General features: G+C 34.6%; 1 protein-coding gene across 1 annotated transcript in view; it reads left to right on the forward strand.

The window, feature by feature from the left end:
• Positions 1–12,168, forward strand: part of LOC111048875 (inactive tyrosine-protein kinase 7) — a 60,063-nt gene that overhangs the window by 36,826 nt on the left and 11,069 nt on the right. The window contains 7 exon segments of the mRNA XM_039424552.1: positions 6,347–6,473; positions 7,209–7,369; positions 8,129–8,273; positions 9,240–9,376; positions 10,191–10,487; positions 11,424–11,684; positions 11,686–11,696. Of these exon segments, the coding sequence (XP_039280486.1) occupies positions 6,347–6,473; positions 7,209–7,369; positions 8,129–8,273; positions 9,240–9,376; positions 10,191–10,487; positions 11,424–11,684; positions 11,686–11,696 (1,139 nt within the window).

The raw sequence follows: 12,168 nt of genomic DNA on the forward strand, positions 1-12,168 counted from the left end.
CTAATAGCGTCAATATTTACAATGCATATCAATTCAAACTATCTATCACAACATTTGTCTCTAGTGACAAGTGTGCAAATGAATGTCCACTCGACCAATTTCGGCTAATCAATTCTGTAGACATTAATGTGTTGCAGATTTGACATTAATGTGGGTTTAATGTGTGACATTAATGTGACATTCCAGATTTGCCCCATTCAATCCACAATTCATGATTTGGAAAAGCAATAATCTAATAACTATATATGTTGAATTGAAAATGAGTCAAATTATCCGTCGAATTTACAAAATTATCTCTAAACCACTTGCGAAATTGTTGCCTATCTTTTCCTAAATTATCAATGGACAATCGAACAATCTGGAGCTGTCCATTAGCTACTTTTGTTTCAGCTAGGTTCATTATCACATCTAGGGATTAAGGTAATTGAGTTTTCTGAACGATTTGGTTTTTCAATTAGTCGAATAAACAATATTACTGTGATGTTTGATAAAAAATGTACAACTTTTCAAACTCCCAAGTTTGAACGAGCAGTTCGGCTCTAAATTAGACAACTAGCAGATGTTGTGATGAAGAAATTCCATCTAAACTTCTGGAAAAGTGGTGGAGGAGAAATTGTGTACACATCTGCTACTAAGAAACCCCACTGGTAAATTAATAAATATGTTGCTATGGGTAGGATTTGGGGCTGGAAGAATAAAGACCTTTTTTCTTCTATTTTGCTAAGGCACGCTTGAAGACGTGCTTAAAATCAGTTCTGGCTGCACATAGAGAGGGAAAAGAAAAGTGAAATAACGGATTGGAGAAACGCGTACAGAGCTAGCACGTGACTTTCCTCATTCTTCAGCTGAGGAAGCTCCCTCAGGAAAGGTGAGCGCTATAAAAGGGTGGACAAGCATGTAGAGTGGGGAGACACTCGTGATGATAAGACTCGGGTAGTATTAACTATCTCTGCTCCAGAACTCATCTCATCTCATTCGACGCCCTTATGCTTATTTGCCACCCTCCGGTCCGTGCGATAATGCATGTTCGTGTGTCCCATCCAACGACCTGCTTTTCAGGGGTGCACTTCGCTTGCAATGAATAGTTTCAATCAAAACGTGAAAGTAACATTATTTCAGCCCAAAAGTGGAGCAAGTTAGCATTACGCCTCATGGAAGTCTTGAACTTAGCACCTCTTCTCAACCTATTCTACTTATATAAGTTAGTTGTTGAGTCAAGTTACTTGAAACATCAACATGTAATTCTGGTGAAAGCATACAGTTCAAGCAGCCTGGCAAATTAATATGCAGCACCTAATTTCTCATGGACGAGTTATCTAATCTAATAATATTGTTTGTTTCCATGACCATTCAAAAATTTATCATCTGTCATGTATGAACGAATTTAGTAATAGTAGGTACTATGAACACTAGTTCACAAGATTGTTTTCTTTTTACTTTCCTTGCACTATTACCATAGGTAAGGAAAGTATTGCTTTCCGAAAAAAATTAAGGTACCCCAATTTCTAAATTTTTATACGTTTCAAGGTCCCCTGAGTCCAAAAAAGTGGTTTTTGGGTATTGGTCTATATATATATATATATATATATATATATATATATATATATATATATATGAATGTATGTGCGTCTGTGTACACGATATCTCGTCTCTCAATCAACGGAATGAATTTGGAACTTAAGGTCCTTACACTATAAGGATCCGACACGAACAATTTCGATCAAATGTGATTCAAGATGGCGGCTAAAATGGCGAAAATGTTGTCAAAAACAGGGGTTTTCGCGATTTTCTCGAAAACGGCTTCAACGATTTTGATAAAATTTATACCTAAAATAGTCATTGATAAGCTCTATCAACTGCCACAAGTCCCATATCTGTAGTCTGTAGTCTAGTCTTCAGATACAATTTGAACAAAAAATTTCAAGTGGAAAGGATTGAGCATGAAAATCTCTACAATTAATGATTAGTAACATTTTCACCTAAAAATGGAAATTGGCTCGAAATTCGAGAAAATGTGATTATTCAATTGCAAACTGTTGGCAACTGTTAATTCTTTTAAAATCATTCACTATGAAGAGATAGCAGACCTCGTGTATCTCCAGCGTTATTGTCCTGTCACCAGCTGGCTCAGATCTTAGAATATTAGACTTGCGCGTGAACTCTAGCGTTAGGTGATCAATTTTCAAACGGCAAGGAAAGTTGTGTAAGTGCGCCACACCAGATTTTTTGTAAACTTTTCTCCATGATAAGATGATGTGGGTGAAGTACTTTATATCATGCAGGAATCATACACATATACCTATGCTTATTCTATGGTTATATTTGGATAATATTTGTTCTGTGAATTCCCTTGTCGATTACTATCTATCATAGCTATAACATACGGTAGTAGTACATTATCTTATATCTTAATAGACCAAGGTAGCATAATATGATAGCTTATTAAACTATCTTGTTCCATCTTTTCTCTATGGATCTACTCAGTCAACCCACCTGGGCCAATCAATTATATTATGCTATAAGAGTGAGGGTGGTTTTGTGTATTATACGTGTGTAAACTCATACTTCTTCCATCTGCAAAATAGTTTAGTCGTCTAGTGCATAACTGTCTTATTTATCGAATGTTTTCCTTTTCTTTTCTCATAATATAGTGATCATTTTTGGAAATAATTCAATCGAATAAACATATATTTGCTGATATTATAATAGGTTGGTGATAACCAGCATACAATTTTGAACGTGGAACCCCCACAGACCAAGTCGGTCGCCTGTTGTCAGTCAAGTTGATCCGACAACAATACTGTAATTTCCTTCCGATGCGATGCGATGTCGGTCGCTGTTCGCAGCCTACACACGCGATCACGCTCTGCTCACCCACACACCGCTCACTAAACAATACAACAGTCGGCCATAATCTTACAATAACTCAGTGAGAATGCTCTCTTGTGCAGGCGACTTTTGCATAGGATTAGAATAATTAATATCCTGTTATTATATGAAAATGAATAAATCGAAATGCGCCGCTAGAACTCAGCCCTTTGTTTTTTCATTTATTCATTTACTCTCTCACAAGTACACTGAGATTCAGCATGTAACACCTCCGTTCATCCATAGAATGAATGCATTACTATAACATGAATCACAATATGCGTCTTCATAGTTCATCTCTCAAGTACTCCAATGAACATTTATAAGAGCCTCTCACTGCATCTATTGAAATATTAGTTACGTGATCTGCCAAGTTTTAGAAATAATCGAACAATAATTAACCAGGATATATTTAACAATGAAATTTTTTGAAAATGGTTTCTAATCTTCATCTTTTGTATTTTATTATCATGTTAATAAAATAATTACTCAAATTTATTGTTTAAAGCCTCACACACAATACAATACTTGTAGTGTCCTAATCCTCAAGTTAGAATCTAGGAATCTAGAATGTAGAGTAAATTACTGTATGTTTGGTTAAAAGTGAAATTTATCTCACCCTCGGTCTGCAATTTGAGGACTACAGTCTCAGTTGTAAACTGTAAACTGACTTGATCTCTGACTTGTAAACTAAATGGAGATTATAATTTGATAGGTCTTATCTGCATGTCTCAGTTGATACGTAAAGAAGGAAAGGGAGTAATAAGTGATGGTGATCTGGTTCATTACTACAAGGAGGGAGTGATATGGGGTGGGTGGCGGTGCTCTTGATGGCTGCTGCTCTGCTGTTGAGGAGGCCGCGGGCCGCGGTTGTAGTTGGAGCGGAGCTTTAATTGAACGGAGGCGATAAATCAGTGCAGGAAATCATTTTCTAATCCACACAGATTTCATGTTGAGAATAAAGAAGCCGTAAGTAAAACTCCTTCGTTCAGCCATGTCTGGAATGCGATTACTTTTATTCTACAAAACAATTACTGGTCATATTAAGAGTCGTTTATAATCTAGTTCGTTTTTTTCTCTATCGAATATAATGTATGGGTTGATTTGCATACAATTTGAATTTTGAAGTCGTTACTCTTTACGGTCTAGATGGGAGCAGTATGCCGACGAGAAAAATTGAAAAATAAAGATGACTAGGAATCGAAGAGGGATGGGTGGAGATCAAGAGGTGGAATTCATTTTTCTATCGGTCTTGAGTGTGTGTGTCTGTCTGTGTGTGTTTTACATGAGAGCCATAGAGTTGTAAGCCCTGTGATTATAATTGAGAATCCCTCTCCTATACCAATGCCCTCTCGTATTCTTTATTTTTCATACGCTTGATCCTGAATAATCTTATGACTTTATTCTTTTGTCTTTCTTCTCGCTATAGCTGTCTCCTTCACTCTGGCACTCCTATCCTCAGCACCTGAATCAACGCGAGATGCGAAGCCCACATCTACACTACTAATGAAGTTGCATGGCAATGCTCGCTTTCTGTCTCCATAATAATCCATTTCTCAGCATATCTCTCTCGCTCCTTCTACTATCACCCATCTAATTAAATCAAGAAGCTCTGGTCGCTTCTTCTGAAACTGTACTCTTTTATGTCACTTCCCACACTTCAGGCCGTTCGTTTCTACGTGAGATTGAGATTTCCCCTTCAACATTATCTTAGACTTTTTTCTTCTTTTATCTTCGTCATTACAATCTCCTAAGCAAGGATGAATGTTGACACCAAGGCAGATATGGTTGTGCTCTCTTCATCCTTGGAATGTAATACTGTTCTGAACATATTTATCCTATAGATGAATACTAATTATTGAGTTTATATGACTTTTGTGGGAAAGTGGTCTTTAAAAATATGTCTTCTATGAACTGAATTGGAAGACATTGAATGTTTGATGAGTGTCAAAATTCCCAATTGCAAAGTTCCAGTACGAAACTTGAATTGTCTTATTGGAAGTTTAAAAGTAGATGATTGGAAGACATCTTTCATATAGAAATGACTGACACCACTAGTTGTAAAATAACATTACGAAACCAAAAACAAACATTTTATTGACGTTCCAGACTCCTAATGTATTATTATATTCAGAAACAGAAATTCTGTTTATAACGCCCCTATAAAAAAATTATAATCAATTAATAATGATGATCATTCTCAGATCTGCTATGAAATCATTATTCGTGTCATTATATCTATGTAGATTACTACTCGCTTTTCAATAAAACAATGGGAGGGCCAGTAGTTATTGAGTCTTCTCAATTTCAATTTCCATAATGATTGCGTAGGGAAAATCGAGTGTTGTCAGCACTAACGAAAACTGGGATGTCATTGAAGAGTGAGAGAGTGAGTACATCCCATAGTAGTAAGTAGAAGGAAGTAGACAAAGGAACAGGAATGCGTGCTCGGGAGATTTTATTCATCGTCGTCATAATGCGTTCATGAATCGACCGAGAATGCTCCGAATTGTTTTGTTTCGTTTTCCTCACTTTTTTAATAGCCACTGTGAAGAACTATGCTCATTATGAGACGCAGATGACATGAAACACTAGCTGGCTCATTGCCCACAGAAAACCACCTTTCCCCCCCCCCATCCCCTTCGGCTTCTGGTTTACGGGCGAAATTTTCCTCCGTGCACCCCCTGCATATCGTTTCCCCCTCTTGAAAAAACGCAGTCGTGCGATTTTTCCCTCCTCTTGTATTGAAAATCCTCATGCAACCATTGTATGTTGGAGAGCAGTGCATAGACGTTGCGTGCTGGGGTCGCTTGAATGCCTGGGCCTATTGTGTTGTTCAACTACTGATGGATCGCAAATTATGGAAATTATGCACTTACACTCATAGCCTGTGCCCCGTCACCAAACAGGAAGGGTTCACCATTCAAAAGTCGTCTATTTTTATTTTCCCTCGGTTCAGTCACATTTCCCTACTTTTAAAATCTCATCGTGCTGATATTTTTGAGCCCCGGTAACAACTGAATTAGCTCATGTAGTGTGGATGCATACATGGACTCGAACAATGATAAAACACCAAATCAAACTCAGACGTTCATGGTCCTCTGTAAAAATATCATTTTTTAGTCGCAACCTGATATTTACATTGAAATTTAACTATCCTTTCTCCAATATAGAGACATTTATGACAATTAAGGAAATGAAATAATCCATATTTATCATTTCTTACATAGTTTAAAAATACTTGACTTAAGAAAAGGCACAACAGGTTCATGCCCATTCAACTATTGATATCATTGCTACTACCACTCCAATATTCATTGACCAGGCGACAAGGACATAAACAAGAAATAGATATAATACAAACAAGTTTTTTTAAAATGTACTCCAATAAAAAGTTTGTCAAATGTAGAATGTGTACATTGTGCGAATTGTCAATGATATTAGTGAAATAATTATCATGGTTTCTTTTTATTTGTAGGGCTGTCTAACAAATCGCAAGTGATTGTGCAAGTGCCAAGCAAAGACGAAGTGATAACTGATGGCGTCGATATTGTGCTGAGGTGCGATGCTGAAGGTAGTGGAGAACTTCGCTTCGAATGGTTCAGGTACATTTAATATCAACTATATTCTAATTCTACATCGTCTGAATTTCCATTTCAATTTTTTTATGAAAAACGTAGAAGCTCTCTAGCGTTTGGTTCTTATCTTGCCAGTGTCAATCCATTTTTACTTTCGAGCGTGACGTCTGGCTTTTCTCTCACTACTTTTAATAGCTCAGTTCTCAATAATAAATAATGGGAAGTGAAGTAGCAACTATCCTTACCCAAAAATATAAATCTTCATTTTTCATCTCATTTAAGGATTCATTTGAATTTAAAACTCAAGCTCTATGCTTTAACTGCTACGTTGCAAATATTCAACTTTTCTTCAAACTTAGCTGAGAATGATAATAGACAAAAACTTTCAATTTTTTCCAATGAATTATACATTTTGTTCTTCCAGTACATGTGTTTTTATAATAAGCTATACTTTATAAAGAATCGAATTCAAGTCAAAATAATTTACTTTCCTCAAAAAATTGAAGAAAAACACATTACAAATTAAGCATACTATTTTATTATAATACACTAGACTTGAAACCATTCTTGACTTCATGATAACAGATTTTCAATCAAATCCTGTCTACTATGCTTGATAAAGTGGTACAGCTTCTTATTAATTCAGATACATATTTATGATTGAATGGTTTGGAAGTATATTCTGTTCGTTTATCACTTACAATACTATGGTCCATTCTGTATTTATTATTTAGTAATCTTTTTTGTCTGTTTTCTTTTTAGAAATGCAGAAAGACTGAGAAAAACAGATAGATATCAATTCAAAGCGAATAAGTTCCATTTGAAAGGCGCTACACCAAGGGATAATGGCGTCTACAAATGCGCCGCTACTAACGAAGCTGGCACAATCACAAGCAAGGACAATTTCGTCCTCGCCATACAAGGTGCCAACCAACCTAAATATTAATTAATTCTCTTTTCTGTAAAAAGTTCAGCAGTCAGCGGTTTTCTAATTGCTTTCGAATAAAATTTATTCTATTCTCCACTCTTAACAAGTCAATATAGTAGTCTATTATTAATTTCTACTTTACTTCTTTTGTTCAGTCTAATTGGAATTCCATTAAGAAATTCCTGATGAATCGGTTTAATTTTGGGATGCAGTCGAATCGTTAGAATTTTGTGAATGTTTATCCAACTTGGTATTCTAACTTGGAACAATAAAATTTGAATTTATTACAACAATAATTGAACTCATATTTTAATGTATTACTATTAGTAATGTATGTCTATTACTATCTTAATACTTCTTTTTTAGATTGAATCTAAATGTGTGATAACAACGATTAAACAATATCCAGTTATAATTTACATTATAAATGTATAATAGTTATTATATTACATTATAACTAATAAATATCAAAAACCAATATCGTGGCATATTTAAATCAACTAGATATATGTATATAACTTTTAAAAAATTATTTTTATTTGTGTTCCACCTTTTTTAAAAATTTTACTAAGATGACTTCATTGTTGATATGTGTGACTTGTGTTAGATGACATAAAGATTTGTGTCGTACCGCCATAACGCTAAAATAAAATAAATATAACTAACTTATAATAGTTATATTTATTCAGTTAACATTTTATCAGTTTTCCAATCAAATAAATTATTTTAACTAAATTGATGGAATTTGTTGCAGGTGATAGATGGTCGCACATCCTGAAAGAGCCTCAGAGTGTTCTAGTGAAGAAAGGGAGCAGTGCACTGTTTGATTGTGTTTACGAGCATGCAGATGTCATAGAATGGTATTTTGGCGAGAAAGGGCCTTTGGAAAACAGTACCAGGTAATTTATCTCTATCGTTCAAAATGAAATTAATTATTAAATATGGTTTACAGGTGACAGTGACCTTATCCACTGAATCTATTCATTGTTGATCGAATTTTCTAGTGAATTATCTATTCTTCTTTAGAAAACCCCCTTTAATTAAATTGGTAAATCAGAGATCTTACAGATTTTCTCTTATCATTTTCGACATAGGTTTTTAATATGAATCATAAAATTGAATCAAAATGTTAAAAAAGCTTATAAATATTTTAATGAAAAAGTAAGTTATTATTCTTTTTAATAAGATTAAGCACTTCGTATTAATCAGCTACTCTCAGAATTTTAGATGCACATTTTCTAAAAAATGCCATATTCTATACTTTCCAAAACATCTAGGTCATTTTATTGTAATCTATAGAAGCTCATCAAGCAATTAGTGTGTAAAAATAATTAGTGGAATCTTTTATTGAACATCTCTCTGTGGTAGGCCAAATTATAATAAATATGATGTAAATATTATCTCTCTGTCATCCTCCTTCACCTCTAAAACAGCTCTGAGCAGGCTAATATCATATAGAAACAATAGCGTAATTAGATATCCCATGGTATAGGGCGTTTATGTTATAACTTTTACTGTTATCTCAAGCCGATTACTGTCGATTATTGTCGATTTTTACTGTTTTGTTGGGGTGAGAGTGTATGAACGGCAGAGTATGAGAGACTACAAGCATCACACAGCTTCACGGGAAAGAACTACGTGGACTATCGGCTTGCGATAACAGTAAAAGTTGTGACATAAACGTCCTATACCATGGGATATCATTACGCTATTATTTCTCTATGTAATATACAGTAGTTCAAGCAAGTTATGAAATGTAAGAAATTGTAAGGAAATACTCAATAATGTAATACAAATTATACTCTAAAAAGGACTGCGACAGAATGTCGCATCACTAATCGGTTCTAATTCTTGTTTGTTTACAGTTTCAGTGTACTCCATAATAACTCATTGCTGGTGCACAAAGCTGACATGCATAATGAAGGGCTGTACGGCTGCGTTGGCATCCGCGGGGAGTCACCTGAAATACCTGTCAAATACACCGCTGAACTTGAAATCGCATGTAAGTATGTCAAGGATGTTTGCTTTTACATCATTAAATTTAGATGCTACTGAATTTCTAATTTTGTCATAAAATAATTAATCAATCTACTGTTATTTATGGAATTAATTTTCATCAATCATATAAATCTCATTACATTAATCGTTCAGCAACTCTGTGTTACTTATCTATCTGTAACATCAATTTGTATACAGTAACAGTATATGTGTGTATTGTTTAGTTTGTGTGAGTACACCATTCGTGTGGTTTACCGTTTACAGCCCAGTTTATAACATTCAACATTCAGAGTTCATAACATTTTACATTCCATGCTAGATATATGACTTAATAATAGAATAATAACTTGTAGTATAAATTAACTCTATTCATGGAAATTATAAATTTGTAATTGCAAGATGACATCAAATGTAATTGATAAAAATAATACTTGGAATACATACTGAAATAATAGAAATGTAGTTTCAATTTTTAAAATAGGCCTATAATACAATAGCCAGATATGTTTCACATGAATTGGAGAAGGTAACAATATGAGTCGATTGAATAAAAACTAGAATCTGGTGACTAGCAACTAGTCATTAGTCCCAGCTAATAGATAAAATTATATGGCTGACTCGAATCCTACCATTTGCTTGAGAATGAATTAGAATTGACAATTGCTAGCTTTTATCATAGAGATGTTATATATTAATTAGAATTATCAATTGCTAGATTTTATATATTCTTATTTTCTCTATGCTTTTATCCTATGGAGAATATGTTCGTTCTTCTCTTCGTACTCCAGTCATCATTAAATTTGCATTGGGTTTTTCAGATTTGGAAGATATGACTGAAAACAACTTGGAACCTGTGCTTCCGAGCGGAATCGGGGCGGTGGCGGAAGATGGGCAAATCCGCGTCACCTGTCTGCCTCCGCGGAGTCTGCCTCCCCCCTCGCTCTACTGGAAGGGTCCCTTGTCCGCCCTGCCCCTCCCACCCACCGGGCCCATCCGAGTCGACGGCACAACTCTCATCATAGATGCGGCCAAGCGTCGCGATGCCGGCACTTACACGTGTGTTGCCGAAAATCTGTCCGGATCCAAAGAAATAGGATTTCGTCTAGTCATTACAAGTAAGTGTGATATCTTCAATGAACAAACAGTGTTCTTCTTGGACAAACAGTATGAAAAGAAATTGATTTTTAATGTGTGTCAAGGAAAGTATTTAAGATTTTTTTGTTCATTTAAAGAGTGTGAACTTGTAAAATTCCACGGATTGATGTTTTATATTAGTTGACTATTATCTTGTGAATAGTTGATAGATTAATATCTCATTTTAATTGGTTTGATATGGGATCTTTTCATATCGATTTTACTTTCTAATCCCTGTTTCAAATTTCATCGCGTGTTTTGTGGTTTGATAAACTCATTATTAAACAATTATTATTAAACGATAATCCAAATTAAATGTTCAATCAATTATTAATTCATTAGCATTTGAATCATTGCAATATCTCAGTAATTTCCATTTGATAAATTCTCCACAGATATGATGAATTTGATTTGAGAATTCTCCACATAAATTTAGATGGCTCAATATACTATAGATTTCAAATGTGGGCTTTATTTCTCTTCTTAATGATTTCTAATCTACTAATAGCTCTCAATATTCATTATCCTAATTCTGACTGTATTTTGATTCACAATACCGCAAATCACAGAAAATACATCAAATTTGCAAGTAGCCTACTACAAACGTTACAGAAATACAGAAAAACAGAATTACATAAATAAAAAAATAGAAACACAGAATTACAGAAATTTAAAAAATACAGAATTGTAGTTGTTGTTTAAACAGCAAAACAGATTTAAACAAATAGATAGCCTAGAGAAATAGTGAATAGCATAATTTTCACAGAAGGTTACATAAATACTGCCAATTTTAAAAAATAATACAGAATTGCTGCAAAATTTCAATTTTTGTTGCCAATTATAGTTGTGACGGTGTTGGTTTCCACTAAATGCTTGTTGTAAACTTTGACACTGATTCAATGATTTGGTGTTTGTAGCACCTCCGTCCTTGGTGAAAGGTCCAACTTCGGTGACTGTGGATGAGAGCGAGACGGCTGTCTTCTACTGTCAGTTCCAAGGAATGGAGCCACCAATCACAACCGTCCACTGGCTGAAAGACAATGCCAGTTTCCGCCAGGACAGTCGGCTGTCAATCGATCAGAACACTGGCACACTCACCATCACAAACACACAGGTCTCCGACAAAGGCGACTACTCGTGTCTCATCAATACAACTGGTTACAAGCCACTTGTTTCCGAAATGGCTCAAGGTAAGATTCTATTATTGGTTAAAGTACTATTTTTATGAATTAAATATTAGCCATCAACAAATTACTGGGATAAGATCGTAAAAAAGTGAATAATTGTTTGATTTATTAGATCATGTATCTTTAACATTTAGAGCATACAGAAAAAGGAGTCATTAATAAAACTAGACATTGATAAAACTGCATACGTGTCGAATAGTGTGTAGCTTCATCCTGTAATTCGTCTACAATATCTTTGAGGGCTGTCAACTCTCATTACTGAATATCATGTGCTGTAAGGAATGTGTAAATTAAGTCATATTTTTCCCCAAAAATCATTGATAATATTTGATTAATGAATGCTGGCTCAAAAAATTATTTCTTTAACTTCGATATTCAATTAGTTCAATAAATGGAGCTCCAGCAATCAGAAGTTTTGATTATGCCAGAGATACTTCCTGTTCTCAAATTATCTAGGCCAATTAAATAGTCTTCA

This window comes from Nilaparvata lugens, chromosome 3 (assembly GCF_014356525.2).
Source record: "Nilaparvata lugens isolate BPH chromosome 3, ASM1435652v1, whole genome shotgun sequence".
NCBI classification, from domain to species: Eukaryota; Metazoa; Arthropoda; class Insecta; order Hemiptera; family Delphacidae; genus Nilaparvata; species Nilaparvata lugens.